The following is a 21,176-nucleotide window of genomic DNA, read 5'->3' as shown; positions in this document are numbered from 1 at the left end:
TCACTCACCTCAAGAGGTGTGTCAAACAGGTGTGTCAACAGGGTCGTTGGGTTAACATTCTTATCAGGATCCGACAAATTAATATCCTGGTGATGTTAGCACTGACATCAGTGGTCAGTGCTATCGTTTGTTGTTATTAAATGTAGTTGTAAAAAAAGAGTAAAATTTAATTTCACTGTTATTTTCTGCTTTTCATAAAAGTATTAATTAGACTAATCATATAACTATACTTTCAACAACTCATACAGATTTTAATAAGTATTCAGTATACAGTTTAACATATAGTTCTTTAATTCATAGTAAAAAAAAAAAAAAGGAATATATATACATTTGCACAAATAAATGTAGTTGGTTACTGATCACATACTTATCTAATGATGTGTACTAAATAGATACAGGCACTTTGTAGAAGAAAAATATACAATTCAACTTAAAAGGACACTAAATTAAAGAGCCACTACATGCTCCTATAAACATTAACTAAGCTACTTTGAATTCTCTGTCAGTCCTGATACTGAACATCAAAAATACATTCAGTTTCTGTACATTCTGGTGTGTCTGAATCTAAGACTCGCTGTTGTCGTCCACAGACTCGTCTGCATCTGTGTCCTGCTCATGGATGAAGCTGTAGCGTCGGTATACAGAGCCACCCCTACTGGTGTAAACAACATCCACCTCATCTCCGCTGTCCGGCTCAGGCACACCGTGGGGCATGTTGATGCTAGTGCTGCCACTTAGTCTCTCGTAGCTCTGGTTCCAGCAAAGCCTCTTCCTGGCGTGAGCCTTGATCAAAGCAAACACAGCCAGAGCCAAACCTGCCGCCAGTAGCAGGGCAATGGGCAAGGCAGCTGAGGTGTGTTTGAGTGCTCTGGAGGACATAGTCATGTCTGTCTCCTTGCCGCCTCCTGACTTGGGTTGTGGGGTTTCCACACAAAGTCCTAGAATAAGAAAATGCTTGTAACAGATTACTCCATCCAAATGATATTGTTACTTCTGAAAGGTGGCATTTCTACCTGAACGGTTGTCACAAACACAGCAGCTGGTGTAATTCTCTGCGGCCTGACAGCAGCGGGCACAGCGGTTCTCGACAGCGTGAAGACCAAAATCTCTGTGACAAGTCAGACACTGGTTAGATCTGGGGCCAGTGCAGTGCCTGCAGGAACTGTCACAAGGCTCACAGGTTTCCTACAAATGGACAGAAGGACATAATATTGGTCAGTGCAAATAAAAGTGAGCTGAGGGTTTCAGTAGGCATCTGTTCCTTACCGAACACCATAAAACACTCTCAAAGGAAGTATAGGCTCAGTTAAAGATGGTTATTCATCCATTCAAATCTCAAGCAAACACTTTATCTAGAAAAAAAAAATCTTTTAATTGTAGCTGTGTGTCTGTAAATTCAATAGATTCATTTTAACACAACCAGTTTTAAAACATTCTGGAAAAACAACACAAACAGTAATAGATAAGTCACTACTTATTATATGTAATATTGCATGGAAAATAACAGAAATGATCCTTTCTCTTAAGAAAATAGAAACCTATTCTTCTAATTCAGATAATATGCAATCAACATAACTTAATAAAATGAGCGATACTATAGAGAATTTTAAATTAATTCATTGAGAACAATGATTTAAAATTTTATCTGTGAAAGGAATGAGTACGTCAACATTTGCTAACATGCAGCAATGACTGCCATCAATCGTTTAAAATGGATTCCTGCTCAGTTTAAATTTAGCTTATTAATATGCAAAGTACAGTTTCAGCTCTGGGTTGGTGGTGGGTGTTCCAAGGCCAAAGGTAAATACAGGATCTGCCCCGGGGGGCTATGTCCCCAGCTAGGTGTCCCTGAAAACCACTGGATGTGACCAGGAGGTATCTAATCAGATGCCCAAACCACCTGAGCTGACACCTTTTGATGCTGAGGAGCAGCTCTACTCTGAGTTTGCTCCAGATGGATGAGTTCCTCACCTTAGGCTAAGCCCAAACCTCCAAAAGAAACTCATTTCAGCTGCTAGTCTTTAGGCCAGCAAATAATATGATAAAGTCCAACATTTTGTTTAATTTCTTTGAATTGGTTTTCCTTTTCCACTTTTGGATCTTGTATGAATATCTGAAGATATTTTAGGTCATATCTATCTGTAAATACAAAAGAAATTTAAAGTGTTCACATTCTTTAAAGTACAGGTGTACATGAGTGATAGTGCACCTCTTCAGAGAAGTATCGCCCCTCCTCACAACGTGGATAGCAGACTTTGTCCTTCAGAGTGCTGCCCCAGTCGCACGTCACACACCCTTGAGGTGTGGCATCTGTAGAAACACAAGTGCATTCATACTAAAACTTGTTACGTAAAACACCAGATTAAATGTCCAATGTTGACATATCGGAAAAATAAACACTAAACTAGAAATGAGTAATACAGTGCATCATTAAGATAAGGTGAACAAACACTAAAATAAATGAGGAAGAGGTTTTCCATCTGGACCTGTGCAAGTCTAACACCCTTTGTGTCACTGTTTGCAGATATCATTGTGCACCTGTGCAAGTCTGACAGCTTGTGTGGCACTGTTTGCAGATGTCATTATGCTGATAGAAACGATGCGGGCAGCGCTCAACACACAGCTTGGTGCCTTGCAGCTCCAGAAGAGGAGGTGGACAGGCCCTGCAGGACTCAGGTCCTGGTCCTGTGCAAAGCTCGCAGGATGGGTCACATTTCTGACAGTGGGAGCCCTCTTTATAATACCTGTAGAAATGTGGGAATTGATCACTATCAAGAAGAATTTGGTTCTTAAAAGTATTATTTTACTTTTCATAAGAAGTCTTTATGGTTTGTTAATCTTAAGTTAAAAATTTGACCCATGAGTTAACAGTTAAAACTAAACCTTTAATGCAGGAAATATATGAATGATTTAGAATTAAAGAGTATTTTGTCAAGCTACATATGAACTTGATAATTATAGGTTTACTGTTTGGATAAAAAAAATTACACAAGAGCCAAAATATTCTCTGTTAGCAAACCAGATGGGCTTTCAGTTTTTACCCTGTAGGACAATGGGTGACACAGAGCTGAAAGAACTGCAAGTATTCTGGAGAACAAGTCAGACAATCTCTGGGTGATGCCCCGATGCAGGTGGAGCAGACATGGTCACATGGCAAACAGAATCCCAGCTCCTGTCCATCAGCTTCCTGTCTTGTGCTGTATGTGCCAGCTGGACATTCACTAACACAGGTGCTGTCTGGAAAATACCAGAAAAATTGTAAATACCAGGAAAAGTACTAGTATAATAATACTATGTAGTAATGCGGCTGCAATGACACTCAAGTGCGAGTTTAATAAGGAAGACCTGTTCTATTCTGTCCTGTTTGGGTTATCCCTGCAGGTCACTACTTAACTAAATCCATGTATCAGGCTAAAATTACATTAGTCATTAAAGACAAAGACTTATCTTGTCCCACAGAAACTAAAAGTTTGGAGATTTAAAAAGAAAAAAATCTGTTTGGTAAACTCATAGCATAATAAATTCACCTGTTTTAAACCTAGAGCCACCATGGTGTTTTGTATGCACTTAAACATTATTGGGGAAAATGCTCACTGTGAAGGTATCGGGGGACGGTGCAGGTCTGACATTCATCGCTGCCTGGACCCTCACAAGACTGACAGTGCCGGTGGCAACCCATGCAGGTGAACTGGTCATCATGTAGGTAAGTTCTTGGGGGGCAGGCTGTATCGCCTGTCACGCCGCACAATAATGTATTTGGATCCAGCACGAGTCCCTTCTCACACTGAGTGCACTGATTGGGATCTGGGCCAGTGCAGCTGTTACAAGTCTGGTGACACTCTACAGATAATCAGACAGGTCAGATTGTGTCAGAGACATATCACAATACAGCATTTACCAAGAGGGTGTGATCGTAATTATGCTTCCTAGTAAATGATTATCATATAAAGTAAATACTGTAATTATAGACACCATAGCCGTTCTGAATACAAATAAATACCTGATACTGGTATCGGTATCAGGTATCGTTTAAATTTCATCACAAAAAAATTCCAGAATTTCAAGCTTGATGGTGAGAAAATTGCCTTACTTAAGACATGGGAGTTCAGTAAGTTATTTAGTCAATCAGATTTTTATATGAATCCCTTATCAGAGTTTTGCTTTGTTTCCTGACTGAATGTGGTCTTATATTCATCCAACTTACAGTTATAGATAAAGATGCACTGATACCGATACCAGTATCGGGTATCAGTCCAATAATATGAGGGTACACTTGTACTCGGGTTTCATAAAAGTATTATGTACAGAAGCCAATACCAATTGGCATTATCTTTGCAAAAGAAACTGATTGTGTTCTGTTACAGCGGTGAACCGAACCCACTAAAAACCACATTATCCTTCTTATTTATGAAGATTCTAATATTTTTTAAGCTTTAAATTTAGGGGATGGCTGCAGGATGACCCATTCGCTATATCACACAATAACTCAACTCACTCGTCACATCTGGCATTCTGTTCCACACCTCTTACCAGTGAACAGTAATGGGATTTGTTATTACTCGTATCAGTACTCAGCATCAGCAAGTGCTCAAATGTACTTGTACTCAGTTTGAAAAAATGTGGTTTTGGTGCATCCCTAATTATAGACATAACCAGCCTAATTAAACTAATAAACTAAAATTCTTTCGCTTTTTATATCATAAATGAAAAATGTCAGAAAATGGATCTTTAACAAAGTCAGAACTGTTAATGTATAAAATTACCTTGACACTCCATAGCAGCTACCTCATAGTAAGTACCAGTAGGGCAGTCCTTGTGGCATGCACCTTTATAGAGTTTGGGACTAAAGGTTGAGCAAGTCTCACAGTCATCTGCCAGGGGCCCTGAACAGCTGGCACAGGTAGGATGGCACTGAGCACAGCGGCCCTCCTCCATGTCCTCATAATAGCCCAGAGGACAGCTAGCCTTACACACACCGTTCAGCATCAAGTAGAGGAAAGTACATTCTGTAATGATAGGAGAAAGTTGCATCGCAATTTGCAGAAATTAAGGAGCTTCACAATCCTGTATAGTCCATTCCGTGTCATTAGTTGTGAAAATTTCCGGTCAAAAAGGTTAATAACTCACTAAAACAGGTCCTTTCATCTGAACAAACATCACAGTGGGGAGAACAGCGTCTGCAGGTACCATCATCTGCTGGGTATGTCTGCAGTGAACAGTTCAGTCTACATGACCCCCTCTCTAAGTAGTGTCCATCTACACAGGAAAGACACTGGGACTTGCTCTCATCACATGTAAGACAGGAACTGTCGCAGGCTTGGCATGACCCGTCTGAAGTCTCAAAGAAACCTCTGAAAGTAAGACAACTGATTAGCCATTGTACCAGAAGACAAGCCTGCATCACCATTATTAAGCTTTTTATTCTTTTTAAAAATGAGAAAATTCAACTGCTTACTCTGGGCAATTTGACCAACACCTCCCCTGGTGTAGAAAAAGTTTACTGCTTCCTTTGGAACAGCTGATGCAGTTATCGCTAGTGTCCACACAGTCGTCACAGTTTGGTGAACAGTCCTCACACAGCTGAGTGGCAGGGTTTGCAAAGGAACCAGAAGGGCACCGTACTACACAAGAACTCTCCTGGTCCAGAAAATATCCTATGACACACAAATGCAAACCCACAATGATTAATGAGAACCAGGACCATGTTTCATTTTTGTGTAATGACAAAGATCAATAAATATGATTACCTTTGAAACAAGAAGAACAATCCAGGGCCTGTGGGCCAAAGCAGGTCTTACAGGATGTGTCACACGTAAGGCATCCACCATATTTCCCTGAAGTTAAAACAATCAGCAAAGTACAGAATCTGTATTACCTTTCTCCACCATTAGAGGGAAGCATAACCAGCGTTAACAAACGTGTCCTAAAATTATTGGAAGTGATCAATAATATAGAGCTTGATATTATGGATAAGACAACAGAAATATATACAATGAGTTTTCTTTCTGTGTTCTTGTTGCTTCACTGTTTGGTCCCTGACACACTCTCTTATTATGATAAAATACTGGAAAATCACATTTAAATTAGTATTTATTTATGTAAATGTCACAAAATATCTCAACTCTAATGCATCCTTGTATCAAAGGTCTCAGACATTTCTACAATTTGGCTTGAGTCTAAAAAAACTAATTTAATTCACTGATCTTAATTAGGAATTCAGTGTGTAAACAAAGCTACAAGGGTCTGCAGAGTTGTTCAGTTTTGTTAGATCAGATCTGAGGGCGTATACAAGACAACTGGTCAGAGAAGTAACCAACAAAGCACTATGGATCAGATCCAGAGTTCTTTTGTTGAAGGCAATCATCAATGCAGAACTCCATTGATCAGACTCCTCTGGTGGAGTGGTCAGACATAAAACAATCATCACTCAAAGGGCACATGAAAGGCACACGTGTAGTTCAGAGTTCAGAAAAACAAATTAATTTCAGTTGAAGAAATAAACACTGAACTAAACTATCTGACCACAATAACCAACAGAAGAAAACAGGAACATTAATACCATACAGTCAAACATGGAGATGGAAGCATCATTCTGAAGGGATGTTTTTTTTTTTTTTTACAAGTGGGGAAATTAGACTAGAAGGCCTTGTCAGTAATTCACAATGTTGATTAACTCTTAAGGTAAACACTTTTCTTAAGTCGGCAAACAAAAGTAAATACTAAAGTGCTTCCTTAAGAGAATACAAAGATGAGTCTGATAGATAAAATGGAGACAACTGGAAAGGGCCTTAAAACTCAAGTCTGTGCTGTTAAGGGATATTTGAACAACTTTAAGGTCAAAATCATTCGTGTAGCAGAATACTTTTATTCTGAATTATTTAATTCTGAATAATTAATTCAGAATAAAAACATCATGTAACTGTGGCCAGTGAGTGTCAGTTGAAGATGAGAATTAATGTAAATACTAAAAACAATCAGAGAGAAATGTATTCAGTCACTTGTATAACTGGGCATGACTAATAACAGCCCTGTTTCCCCGTGTTGGTGATGCAGACGCTATAAGGAAAGCACTTAAGGAGCCAGACACTTGAGGCAGAGAAGCTTTTGTTTTGATTCTACCTAAAGGAAGCATCCACTTCGCTGGAGTGTTCTTGTGCAAGACACTGAATGCCAAACTCTCGTTATATCGTACTGGACTCTACCATCACTCAAAGGAGGACAGCAATCATTCACATCCGGGATCAGTCAGTCAATAAGCATGTCTTTATGGAAGATGTCTTTAGTTTTATTTCATGTCACGTTGTTTGCTTAACTGTGGACACGTGCTAGTAATTAAATGATGATTAACTCCTAAGGTAAACACTTTTCTTAAAGTCGGGAAACAAAAGTAAATACTAAAGTGCTTCCTTAAGAGAATACAAAATATATATATTTGAGAAAAAGTGTACTATTTTGCTTAGTTAATTTGTCAAGCAGTAAGGTAAAAGTTGCTCCAATAATGTATCAAAACCTTTCACTCTACAATCTTTTACTCATTTACATGCTAAAATGCACATACAAGCACTACTGTTTGTTTTTTCACTAAACCTGGATATTTCAAAGATATACCACACTCACACATTTGATCACTCTACATATGGATTTTCTTTTCACTGCCCTGAGTCCGTAACAACAAAGAATTGCTGTGATATATTTTATTGACCCATTATGCACATTTATGTTCAGCAAAACACTCTTCTAATTTCCTTCTAATTTAAGCCACATAAAAGCATTCCCTTGAACTCAATGAAAGCTTCACAGAGAACTGAAATTATAGATCTATTGATCTTGTATTTTCATGTCATGAAGCGTCCTGATCTGAACTAATTGTTTGGAGCTTAGCAGGTAACTTTTGTCATGCCTACCTTTTAAAGATGGTCCTTTTCTCAAATTCCTAACAACTGAATCAGGACAGATTTGTCTTTATTACAAATGATGACACATAATGCTTCACTTAGATTTGATCATTTTGATAGAACAGCAACTGCATGGTCCAGAGTTATTATTAAAGACACTAAGTTTCTTTTTTAATGAATAATGTGGCAGATTGTGCCTTCTTATGGAGAATGTGAAGCATCCGGATTAAGTTCCCATTATTATTGTCTATACTGCCATTATTGCCTGGCTAGTTTCTTTTTTGTTTTTCAAAAAAATGACCAAATCCAGCAGAGAAGAAAACCCCATCAAAAGCTAGATTTGTCAATTAATAAGTTGGTATTCTGCCAAATATATGATCTCCAACATGGCTATATTACCAAGTAGACAAACTCATAACACCTACAAATAGATTTAACACTGTTCATTGAATAGAGCAATATTCAGTGATTTTTGTAAATCCCTATATTTATGATAAAAAATATTTTTACATTTTATAACTCATAACATTCTTATTTATTAGATTTTTTTCTTAAAGCTGCAAATGGACTGAGATCTGATTTGAAAAACTGGTCCTAGAGACTAAAAGCAACTTAGTAAAATATGGCATTTAAACAGTTCAACACTCAACATTGATTTTGCACTCTATTGATGCTTAAAACAACACTACTGAACTGACAGATTTTAGCTCTTTTTACCCCCTAATAAAAGGCTAGTTTGGCATCCGTCTTTCATCCTGTCTCTTTTCTGATCTCTCTCCAGCCAGTAAAAGACTGGTCCTATCTCTTGCCCTGTTACTGTCTTTCTTTCTTATTCTTGCTTCCTCCAATAATTTCCTCTTGGGTTTCTTTGCTGAATCGACCCTCCTTTAGCCAGTGTGTTGGTACTTGCCTGCATGAGACATGGTGCTAAAAAGTTGTCAGCTGTCACCTGGTGCTCGTCGCTGGAACACAAAAAGTTGTGAAGTGTGGTCTGTCAGCCTCAGGACGGTGCAGAGGAATGACAGCTCCAAAAATGTGAATAGTGAATGTCAGTGTGCCATGACAATGAGTCAGAAGCATTTATTATATTATATTTATTATTATAATTTTGGAAACGTGCTTTAACATAGCCCTAGTCACCACATCTGAACTTCAAATTTTTTTCTCAGTTTATTATTTCACAGCTAATGCATCTGCAGTGGTGGTTTTTTAAATGGTGTAGTTTAACAGAAAAAGAAGAAATATTTATATCATTTTTTTCTGATATTGACAACAAAAGTACGCATTGTTGTACCCTTGTACTGTCTGTAGAGGGACTCCTGAAAAGAAATGCTCCATTGTGTAAAATTTATGCATGAGAGTAGGAAATTGGGAGGCTGGAAACTGTCAGCTGTTAGTGACAGATAGAGCTGCAATGCTTAAGTCTTAGAAATAATGCATTATTCCATTACAGTGAATCACTTAGAACTCATTAGCACACTTCACACTCCGAAGATTTTTTTGTTTGGTTGATTTTTGTTTTTTTGTTTTTTTTGTTTTTTTTGTTTCCATCATAATTAAAAGCAAAACTAAAGTTTTACCTTATTTGTCTCACTTACCATCAAAATATTGTCCCAGTGGGCAGTTAACCTGAGGGCACTGTCCATGCAGAGGAAGGTTTCCACTGAGGCAAAGGTCACAGTCTGTTGAATGAGATCCATGACAGGTCTGACATGATCCATGGCAAGGCTGGCAGCGCCACCCACTGGAGTCACTGAAGGTTTGCTGTGGACATTGTTTCATACACTCCCCTCCTGACACAAGAAAGGGACATTATTATCATTTTATTATTCCCAGCATTAATACCGTAGTTTATTTTTCTTAGAGAACATGTTCTACAAAAACCAAACAGAAACAACAGAGAAGATAATATATATGACCTAAAATTTAAGTTTATATATCAAGAGTAACTTTTGTAAAATACAAAGTTTTTGTTTTAAGCTGCTGAGAAATTTAAAAACTGCAGAGAAATTACTTCCTCGTTGCTTCGTTTAGTTCACAGTTGTTTAGATCCCTTTCTTCTGTCTGCCCTGCTAAATTCCATCTGACTGCCCAGGCACAAAACAATGACCTAGATCTTTCTGAAACTGGACCTTGTGACTACAGAAGGTAAAGACTACATGCCCACAGATCCACACTTACACTAGTTACTCTTACATATTCATACAATGTGTATATTAGTATAATTTTGAGAGCATGTCAGTGTGCATGTGGATCCTTATTGATACTGGTCTTTTTCTTTTAACAATTTCAGACTTTCTTCTCAAATGCCTATAGAAAACAACACAGTCCTTATTCCTTGTTTGCATAAACCAAACATTTGCATATGTTTTCTTACAGACTTGCTGACACAAACGTGATTTGCAATCCAAATGAAGACTCGGAGTACCATTGTTTGTCCTCAGCAAGAATGACTCAGAAACACAGTGATTTAGAGTAAATTAAAAAAAAAGCTTATCTAGAACAACATAGGGCAAAATGCTCACCTACAAACTCTTATTTGATAGAAGCAAGGAAAACACATGCATAAATGATAAGGTTTTTGCTACTGGTACCATTGAGGAAGTAACCAGGCTGACAGGCAAGGCAGTATTTGTTGTTCCTGCAGTCTTCGCATGGTGCTGGGCAGGACAGACAGACACCCCTATCACGGTCCTCGTAGGTGCCCTGAGGGCAATGTCTGCGACACTGGTGTCTGAAACTACACACAAAGGTCAATTCTAACAGGATAAACTCTCATCAATATTTTATGGATTTATAATCCATAACAATTACCTAGACTTGCTCCATGTGTGTAAAATAGATTAATAACTGTTTGACTTGCAGTCATCATAAACAAGATTGTTTTGTGATTTTCATTACTTTATTAAACAAGCATGCAGTGCAAAAATGCTGAAGTATCAAACAGCTGCTGAAAACAGCTGTTTTTGTGGTGCTTTCAAAGCTTTGCAGTAAAACAGTGACCAGCGCTGCATTCAGTTTCTGTCTACATGAGTCTGATGCTAGATGAACTGAAACCCAACATGCTCAGTGTCAGTCCACAGCACACCTGCAGTTGTATTGTTGACTTCAATACACTCCTCTACCAAAAAGCACATTCAGTCAAACAATAGTAACGATGGCAAACAAAGATGAATATAAAAGGTAGGCTTCCTTTTTCAGTTTATTGTGGGTCTGCTGCCCTCAAAAGGCTGAATTGTAATTCTCATTTTATGTTTTTTTTACCCTGAGGTCCAAGTGGACTTATATAATTAATTTACTTTATCAGCCCTTTGGTATATGAAATATTAAAGATGAGATGGGAATAAACATCATCTAAACCAGTTGATATTTTAAGAAGCAAAGACTTTATACTCACTATCTGAAAGAGGCTATAAGCAAATTAGTCACTTAACCTTCCTCCATGAGAAAACCTAACTAGTGACATACCAAGCTGCACTCATACTGTGTTGCCTTGGGTTTGGTGTGAGGATGTGGTGATTGTTTGAGGAAGAACAGCTGGAGACACCACACTGCATCCATCAACTTACTCACAATAGCACCGAGATCTGTCTTAGGCTAGGACACGGTACTCTGACTTAAGAATCTGTGCGATGTTTAAGAAACCCTCTGTGTAAATATTAGACCATTCATTCCAGAGAATACATTTGCATATTCACTACAACTTAAGTTGAGCTCTTTTGCTGAACTATTTTGTTAGAAATATGAGAAACTATGCTGTAAGTAGTCTCTGAACTTAAAGCATTTGAATAAACTGAGGATCAAATTTACAAATACTTGATAAATCACCAAGGAGAAACATTGCTCCACTGGAGATACCAAGAGGTAACAATCCTAAAGAATTAAGAAGTAAAAGTATTCTAAGTAGCAAAAATGGTTGTTCAGTTATAAAACGCAATCTGTATATGTGTATGTCCATAAAAACCTATTAAATATGAATTACTGAAAGTGGAGAGAGTTTCATAGCCAATGGCAGGAGTGTTTTCCTGTAGAGTTTAATGGTGCACCGTGGTGGACTGAGTCTGTTCATAAAGGAGCTCTTGCAACTGACCAGCACATAGAGCTGGAGTGAGGTGTTGTCCAGCATTGTTCCTAACTTGGACAACATCTTTCTCTCCGACAACCCCCTGACAGAGTCCAGTTTCATCACCACAATATTGCTGGCCTTTCGGATTAGTTTATTGAGCCTGTTGAGTTACAGTAATATTTCATTTAACTGCAACTACTTGGCACCTTTGGGAGGAAGGTAAATGCCAACAAATACCAAGCATCCATCATGCTGGGTTTCTTTCAATAGCAAGTGTTTTATGCAACTGTAACACTGACCTCAACGATTCACAGTTATGCCAAAACTGTCTTCATCTTTAATGTTTTTCATTACAACCAGCAGAAGCTGAAATAATGGAATGTTTTTTTGCTAGGAATGGTCACAATCTATCACAGCGAGATGGTTTCTCTACTTTATGATCATCTCATGGTATATTAGGTTTCTTTTATTGGTGTTTGGAGCACATGGTAGATGTAATAAGAGCTGTGGCTACAGTGATTACTTTGATGGTCTGTCATTTTGAATTTCTAAAACCATTACTCTTAAAATAAAGGTTACACACCTAGAAATGCAGCTGAAGTCTGAGCGCCTTTATGAACATCTGCAAAAAGGTGCAGAGTAGCTAAGTGGTGGATTTTTCCTTCGACTTTTATCTGCTGTGATTCACACAGTCTGATGCACCTTGTATAGTCACATACTGACTCAACTCTCCACTTAAATTCACTCTTATTTTATTTTCCGTACTTCCTACCCATAAAATACTGTTTTAGGTCTTTTCTAAACTGAAACTGGGGCTCAAGTAACAATTTGTGACTGAGAATGAATGGTAACCTGACTCACACAATACCAGGAGGCCTAAACTCGGGGGAGAAAGACAATTGGAGGTTTGTTCTAGCTCTGTAACCAGTGTTACTCACTGGATCCAACTGATAAGGTAGCGTAAACAGAAATCCAGGTGAAATTTCCTTTAGGGCAAAGAAATTAAATTAATTTAAACTATTCAGGGAATATTGAAAGTTAGCCTCCATACTAGCTATTGATTTAGAAAACACCTCTAGCAAGGCAATGCCAATAAAACAGAACTATTACAATGTCACCATGAGGGTTTTTTTGTTTCTTTGCCACATATTTTACCACCATGATTTAAAAATTAGAGTTAAATTAGAAACAATTCATCTAAGTTCAAAATTTTTGAGCAAAAATGTGATAAACACTCAAATTCTGCTACAGTTTGTTGATTTTCTACATTTTCTTTGTGAAATAACAAAATACTGAGTTTCAAACTAGCACCTTGGAAACAAGCAATGAATCAAAAATGGGCTCTAGGAAATTGCAATGTGCACATATATTTTTTTTAAAGAAAACTTGTGGTATTCTAAGTATTGGCAAATTACCTGATCATTGAATTATAGAGTAAATGTTTAATCTAAAACTCTAAGAGCAGGGGAATCTTGAAAAGTCTGTTTATTATAAGACAGGGGAAGAAAAGGACTCACAGAAAGTAACCTTGAACGCAGCTGTTGCAGATCTCAGGGTCTTCTAGGTTTGAAGGAGAAAAGGTGATTAATTAGAATTCCAAGAGAGAGGTAAACTGCACTGCGCACCATCATCATCAGGATTTTAATATACATCATTTATCCTTTCTACATTAGAGAGACAACAGGCTGATTTGAGAAAGCATGTTTACCTGCAGAACATGTTTTGCAGCCCACTTCACAGTCAATGCACTCTCCTGTATCAGGGTCCTGCACCTGCCCTGAAACAGACACCCAGAACAATGAATGCTTCTCTTTTAAGTTGCAGCCTACACTGAGACGCTGCTTTACATTTACCTATATCACACAGAGCTGGTTGGCAGACCCCATTCTGAAGTTTGTAGTGTTCCCGACATTTGGCACATATGTTGCCATCTGTGCAGAGTTCACAATTGGCAATGCAGGACAGGCAGGCATAGTGACCCCTGTCAGGATATAATGCCCTGGGGCAGTGTGTCCTACAGCGACCTTGATGAAGGAAACGCTCCTGTCCATCTTCATCTGAGGGAGAAGAGGAGGATATAGAAAGCTTGTCATAAAACCTAATATATTTTCTCCTCTGATGAAGATGCTGTTTGTCATCCTCTGAAAGTGAAAATGTGGTTTTTAAAGTGAATAAGGGAATAAAGGCATTACATGGGATGGAGGAAAGATGACAGGGCAGACTAGTTACTGTAAGAACTACATACACAAAAACAAGGAAAGGCAAGCGATGCCATGTCACTCACAAACTGCAACAAAGTCAACGATTAAGAAACAGGACTCAGGGAATTGATCATATAGGTAATAAGAAGAGAAAAAATAAAATTGAATGCAGCTAAAGCCAGCAACTAATGGATCACAGTGTGAGATCACTTGATTAGTGATGCACCTAATAGGAGAATTTATGCACAGACAAGAGATCAGAAGTGTAGGCAGAGACCAATTCTTGCTATGGCCCTGATGGTTAATAGTCTGCCACTTGCAGAGCTGAGCCATAGCACCTGAAGTACCTCCGGATTCAGCCGGGTTACAGCAAAGAACATTTTCTGTTACATCACCAATCGGAAAATTTGTAAGAATATGAAGTTGTGCAGGAGAGAGGCTGCAAAGCTACACACTTTTAAGCTCTCCCACTTGGAGCATGCACAGAGAAACATGGCAAATGGCAGTAAACCTAACAAAAAATATCAACTTTAATATTCAGAGGTCACTGCAAACTCGTGCATTCTTGTGGCAACATCAATAGTATTTAATGTGAGGTGTGTTTGAGGAAAGTAGGGAACTGCAACAACAATAGCCTATTCTAGCCTAAGGGAATATTTTTTTCATACTGATTAACAAAGGCCCCATTCTGACATGATCAGATTACAGTGTGAAAAGTCAAAAGAAAATTAGTCACATCTTCATCTTTTACCTGTTTCAAATGTGACCCCGTGACAGAAAATCAACAAGTCTAACAGCACAACAGCTTTTTGAATGTTCAACAATAGTAAATGGTAAACCAGTACTGAAAGCTTATTGCAGAGTACAAAAGCCCTTGAAACGCTTTGCCTTGGTAACCAATAAATAGTCCTCCTTTGAAGAGGAAAACAACCTCCCATAGGATTAATAAATCTTAATGGGATTGTTACAATCTTCCCAAAAACACAACGGCAAACAAAAAAGAAGAAGAATTTGGTCACTGGCAGCAATATGTTGATTCTATTTTCAACATTTAATACAACCGAAATGCCGAGATTGCATCATAACTAGATTTTTTTTCTTTTTTCATTAAAACACATGCAGTTCCATCAAGTGCATTTTTAAAGGAAATGAAATACCTGTAAAAACTGCTTTTTCAGGTGGCAAAGCCATCAACTTATGTTGTATTCAAGCACTTGTAAAGAAATATAGCCTACTCACAAACTCCACAGGTAGTGCATTCAAACAGCTCGTGTCCGTCGCACTCGGAACAGGTGGGATGACACAGGACACACTGATTTTTAAGCATAAACTGTCCGCTTGGACACGATGACGAAGGTTTACATCCAATAAATCCGAAACACATGACGAGAAAGATGAGGAGCGCGGTGAAGGAGCGCATGGCTGTGTCCAGTGAAAGTGAGGAAACAACAGCCAGCGACAAAGACGCAGTGTCCGTGCAGCAGGTACACCAGCGGGTCGATGTGGGGCTCCGTGACACAAGCGCAGAGGCTATAACTTGCTAGACCAGTTCACTTAAATGAAGCTGTGGGCAATAAATGGACTGCGGTGAGCTTTCAGCAAACAATCCTGCAGCCATGGTCCCTGTTATCTTACTGTATGGTTTGCAAACCAAAAACATGTGCTTGATAATTGCAAATAAAAGGTGAACCTATATTTTTTTCCTTCATTTACAGGCATTTATTCCGGGTTTAGAACCAGAGCTGAGACCTGATCAGATTGTGTTAACCAAATTTTGCCATCGAATTATTTCATATGATTTATTTTCAAATAGATTTTCAGTGATTGTGTTTCCACCTGGCATATGAAATGTCAGATTGTATACAATGGGATCAAACTGTTTTCATAATGTGGGTGGTGCAGAGGTCTCAGAAAGTCCCTATCAAGACAGATACATTTAGCATTAAAAGATAAAACAAAAATTATGAAAAAAGACATGTCATGTAGACTACACGTCAAATCAGGGGTGGATGTAGAAAAGAAATTGGTGCTGAATTTTAGGAAATTATTTTCTAGTTATTAAAACTAAAGTGGCCACCTACAGCCAAAATATTCTTTAATAAATAACTGTTTACTTAGAGTAATCCTACATTGTATGACCGTTGCTACACACACATATACAGCAATCATAACAAGAAAACTTAGTCAAATCAGTTTTATTTGTGTCTCTTTTGCATTGTTGATGGTTCAGCTTCTTTCCTCACATCTGATGGTTTTATGACTTTTACATCCTCTTCACAACATGTGAACTGTTTGGACAAATGGCAAGATGATTATGAACAAGAATATGCTGTTTTGATGCAGAACAACACGTAGAAGTACATCACATGTTGCATTCAGTAGTACTTGGGCATCTGATGTTTGCCATGGTAAAGGTCATTTACTAATATAGAATTTGGTTGTCTGTTCTTGGGGTGGCACCTGTGGGCCAGTGAGACTTTAGTGGTGGCCCACTAAGCCACCCCTTTAATCAAATCAGATTTTATTTATAGAGCACTTTTCATGCACAAGGCAACACAAAGTGCTGTACATAATAAAAACAAATCATACACATTGAATACAAACTTTAAAAGCCTTCACACATAAAAAATTAGAACAAAAAATAAAATTTAGCCCTGCCTCTGTGTCAAATTGTTCATGTTTGCATTTCTTAACCATTATGTGTCTCTGCAAGGTGTTTTTGTGACACAAAACATCACATTTGGCATAATAATTTAATTTCATTTTGATCTTTTTACATGTCAGCTATGAAAAAAAAACCTATCATCATTCAATTAAAAAAATTTATCTTGAAATTTCTTTCTCTCGGGCATAATAAATAAATTCCTTGTCCTTACCTTGTCTTAAAATGAACAGATCAACAACACATATGTCACACCACATAATTTATATGTGAAGGGTTATATGGTAACTTCCAAACCATTTGGATTTCATTATTTAATAGTAAGAAAGATTTATCACAAATACCGGAAGGAAAACATTTGAGACACCACGGCAAGTTCATCCCAAGATTCAGCTGTGTAATGCTAATGTTAGTGCTAATGTTAATGCTAATGTTAATGCTAATGTTAATGCTAATGTTGCTGGAAAGCTGGTAAAGGACTGAACAACTATGGCATGTTTGGAGCAGTTCCCCAAACCAACCACTGAATCTAAGAACAAACACCTCATAAAAAGTGTTATGTATGGTGGATGTATGAAGATTAGATATTGTTTTGAAGCCACAGGACCTGGTCACCTTGCAGTCATTGAGTTGACCGTGAACACCTCTGGATGCCAAACTCTAGAGTCAAATGTGATGCCATCTGTCTGACGGCAGAGCAATAATCCCAAGCACAGCGCTAAATGTGCAACAGAATGCTGAAAATAAGTAAAATTAAGGGACTTTCATGACCCATTCAAAGTTCAGACTTTAAACCAATTGACATGCTAAATCCTTGAGAGCTGTCCATAAATGAAAACTTGTAGTATACTTCAGTGAACTGAAGCAGCATTTTGAATTAGAGTTAGCCAAAAATTCCTCAACAATGACATCTACAAGCTACTGAATTATGGCGTTGATTTAGGTTTTACACGCAGCTTCTGTATTTTAACTTATTTTTTATTAAAAATAATGACAACCTGCTATATTGCATGTTGATGTTCATCTGAAGTGCCATTTGTCTCGAATGAACATCAACACAGAATTGTTTACTTCAACCATTGCTTGCTGTGAATGACAGTAAGTCATGTTCATGTTTAGCTCCATTCCATCAGTGTAATTCTCAAACTGCTGTCTAAAGGGCTGACAGGTTTTTTCAGATTCCTCCATCCTTCTCTGGTCACAATCAGTGTAGGGGTGTAGATGTTATGGAACCCTCAAAACAGGACAAAAATCAGCAGTCTCGAAGGGTAAAGCATCTCACATGCATGGAAAGAATCTCCACAGTCACTTCTTAGAGCTCTGAGTTTTCTTTTACTTAGAAGTTAGTGATTCTCTTTACATTGCCAAATAGCACACCAATAGCAGGGTGGTTTACAGCATGCATCATCACAGTTCGATCCAGCAGTCTCAGAGTTTCAACCAAAAAAAACCGCCTCACATGTCTGTCCCCCCCCCCCCCCCCCAAATAATTATCGATTAAACCATTCTACAAAAAGATGGTGTCCCTCATATTTCTAAATACAAATAAACTACTATTTACAACATAACTTCCCTGAACTTATTTACAAACTACATACATTGTGACTAACTAAACTTAATACATAACAGAAAAGCTAAAGTTACATTCACAGAAAACAAACTAATCAAAACCCCCATTCACTCCCATCCCTCTCTACTCTGACTCCTTGGTTCAGCCCAATCAGGTGATTATTGGACAATTTCCAGCAGCTTGGGTCCTTAGGCTGCCCTCATGTGTGCACTCCAGGAAGTCACGCCCAGCAAGACCTCAGAGAGAGAGATGTTAGTGACTTTTCCCAAAATAAATCACAACTACAACTTAAGCAAAAAAACAATGTCACAATATATGGAACACATTCACCTTAGTGAGGGGGCTGTCACGCCACACCCTCACAATCAGCCATTACGTATATGAAAGGACTTTTTCATGTTTTCTGGCAGTGGGCATGCAACATGTGGACCAAAAGTCAGATGCAACGACATTACTGGTTAGTTGTGTGACATATAAAATGGATCATCCTGCATCCATCTTCTAAATGTAAGGCTGACAGAAAACTGACAGTATCTTCATAAATAAGGAGGATAATTTTTGTTGTTGTTGTTCTTAAATTCTGTTCTCTGCTGTGCACCTACATGCCTAAAATCAGCTTCTTTCACCAAGATAATGCCAAATTCGAATTATGGCATGAGTAATAACTTTATGCATTGTGTCAAATAACTAATGTGTTTATTCCACAGATTAATGTCTTTGCATTAATGCGTTAATTTTGACCGGCCTAATAAAAACATCATATTTGTTTGGTAATTTCTTCTTTTTTTTTTTTTTATGATTTTGCTACTCCCTGAAGGGGGGTAGCAATATCATTAAAATCACCTATCTCAATGTAGCCATATTAAGGGGAGGCTGATCTAAACATCGCCTACAGTATAGTTCACAATGCTTTAACTTAACTCCTGGAAGGAACAAAAAAGGAGACTATTATTATGTGTATTGAACTTCCTCCACTGGCTCCCTGTTCAACAGAGGATTGATTTTAAAATCTTGTTTACTTTTAAATGCCTTCATGAACAGGCTCCACTTTATTTAGCTGAAGTCTTATGTGCTTATAACCCAGCCAGAGATCTGGAGCCAACCAATTTCTTCTAGATGTGCCCACAACCAAGCAAACACCAAGGTGATTAAGCTTCCGCAGTAGCTGCTCCTAAATTGTGGATCAGCCTTCCTGTATTATTATTATTAATATTATTTTTATTTATTTATTTCAAATCTGCTCAAAACACTGAAAAGTTCAAATCGTTATTAAAGACCCATCTTTTTTAGACTTGGCCTTCCTTTTGAGCTGAACATATTTTATTTTCCCAGTGGATTTACCTACTGTTTTTATGGTGTGTGTGTGTTTCATTTTTAAAATGTCAGAAAATACAAGCTTTTTTATCGTCCAAGTTTTTAAGATGAAATTTAATGTTTTATCCAAGTAACAGATGAAAGCTCAAGCTACAATCAGGCCTACTTATGCTTTTTTTTTTTTTTTAGCACAGCGACCTCTGGCGGCGTCTCGCTGGATGTGCGTGCGAAGGCGCATGTGAAGAGCCCGTCACTACCTGACGTCACGCCGCTCGTGGTGGAGGCGTGGCTTTGTTCTGCTGCAGCGGAGAAACATGACATGGGGATGAGCAAGAGGGAGGGAGGGAGTGAGACAGCCTGGTAGGAATAAACGGTTCGTCAGAGGTCTGGACTGAAAACGTTATGATGGGGACCAATGACTGAAAACGCAACGGTAAGCAGACTGACCCAATTTTATTTATTTGATTATTATTATTATTTATTTCATCACGCAGAGCTCGACAGGACGGTTCGTAGCTCTTATGATAGTGAACACAAAAGGCTGCCACTGCAGACAGGTGCACCTGCCTTCATGCGAGTACGTGCCTCGATGGATTCAACTTCAGGTTCCACGCGATTACCTTTAATTTAGGTCGTAGGAAAATACAGCGAGGCCCAAATCCCATCGACGGTTTGGATGAGACGTTAGCCGGAATGTTGGAGTGCAATGCTGTAAACATGGGTCTGCATGCTTAGTCACAGACCTTTGTGATATAGGAACATACAGTAGCATTTTAATAAAGACTACATGTGAGACAGCTGGGTAAATGTTGTGTTTGGATCACATCTTATAAAAGTAGCCCATTAGCTTTTTGAGATATGAGGCCATGAAAGTGAAGATTATTTTTGCAGACATAGAATATTAATCACAGAGTGATTTGGGCCAGATGTCTTCACATGTTGATGGTGATGAAAAGCATATAGGGCTTGATGTTTAATCCAGGAAATCACAGCAGTCTCACTTTTGGCTGCTCATCTAAAAACATAGAGAGTTTGACAAGAACTGCAAATACCCCTGCCTTGTCTCATTCTGGTGCCTTTTCTTATTGGCCTGGTTCACAATATCTACTGATGCCTGCCTGTAAAGATAGTTAGGCCACTGATTCATTGCTGTGTTATTTTTAAACCACATTTGTGTCCCCTGACAAAGGCCTACATAATAAAACCGTAACAGCTTATATTAAAGGTTCTCTACATTCCTTCCTCATTTATAGGACGATGACTTACATCAAGTCAACTGTGGTATTTCAACTTTACAAGTCATTCAACCACCTATTACTCAAGTCTCAATGTTTTACTCAGGTTTGTGAGACAGGCAGTCGAGAACAGGCGAGTCTAATTTAGAGATAGCTCGAATAGTTGGGGCAGAGCTACAAAGGCAGGGCCCGTGGCTGCCAGGCCAAGCCAGGCCATGCCAGCTCCACGGAGG

The 21,176-nt window shown here is 38.3% G+C and overlaps 2 protein-coding genes across 3 annotated transcripts in view; one reads left to right on the top strand and one right to left on the bottom strand.

Moving 5' to 3' along the window:
• Positions 1-321: 321 nt before the first annotated feature.
• Positions 322-15,767, bottom strand: LOC121648143 (proprotein convertase subtilisin/kexin type 5). Of its 2 annotated transcripts, none has more exons than XM_041998100.1 (16): positions 15,402-15,767; positions 13,815-14,018; positions 13,670-13,738; positions 13,479-13,521; positions 10,490-10,635; positions 9,494-9,688; positions 5,748-5,834; positions 5,456-5,654; positions 5,128-5,351; positions 4,764-5,006; positions 3,595-3,840; positions 3,042-3,237; positions 2,539-2,744; positions 2,210-2,310; positions 1,014-1,185; positions 322-938 (listed from the first exon to the last, which is right to left on the bottom strand). In XM_041998100.1, the coding sequence occupies exons 1-16, from the start codon at positions 15,580-15,582 to the stop codon at positions 565-567; spliced, it is 2,886 nt and encodes a 961-aa protein (XP_041854034.1). In that variant the 5' UTR covers positions 15,583-15,767; the 3' UTR covers positions 322-564. The 2 variants fall into 2 exon arrangements, with proteins under 2 accessions (XP_041854034.1, XP_041854035.1); XM_041998101.1 differs by having other exon boundaries at positions 13,479-13,518.
• Positions 15,768-20,013: 4,246 nt separating this feature from the next.
• The window catches only part of otud7a (OTU deubiquitinase 7A), a 32,990-nt gene continuing 31,827 nt past the window's right edge, over positions 20,014-21,176 (top strand). The window contains exon 1 of the mRNA XM_041997840.1: positions 20,014-20,141. The gene's annotated coding sequence lies outside the window, so the exon portion shown is untranslated. The remainder of the gene's footprint in view (positions 20,142-21,176) is intronic.

The sequence above is a fragment of the Melanotaenia boesemani genome, chromosome 10 (genome assembly GCF_017639745.1).
Source record: "Melanotaenia boesemani isolate fMelBoe1 chromosome 10, fMelBoe1.pri, whole genome shotgun sequence".
Taxonomy (NCBI): domain Eukaryota; kingdom Metazoa; phylum Chordata; class Actinopteri; order Atheriniformes; family Melanotaeniidae; genus Melanotaenia; species Melanotaenia boesemani.
Note: the sequence above shows the minus strand (reverse complement) of the source record. Positions and strands in the feature narration are given on the sequence as shown.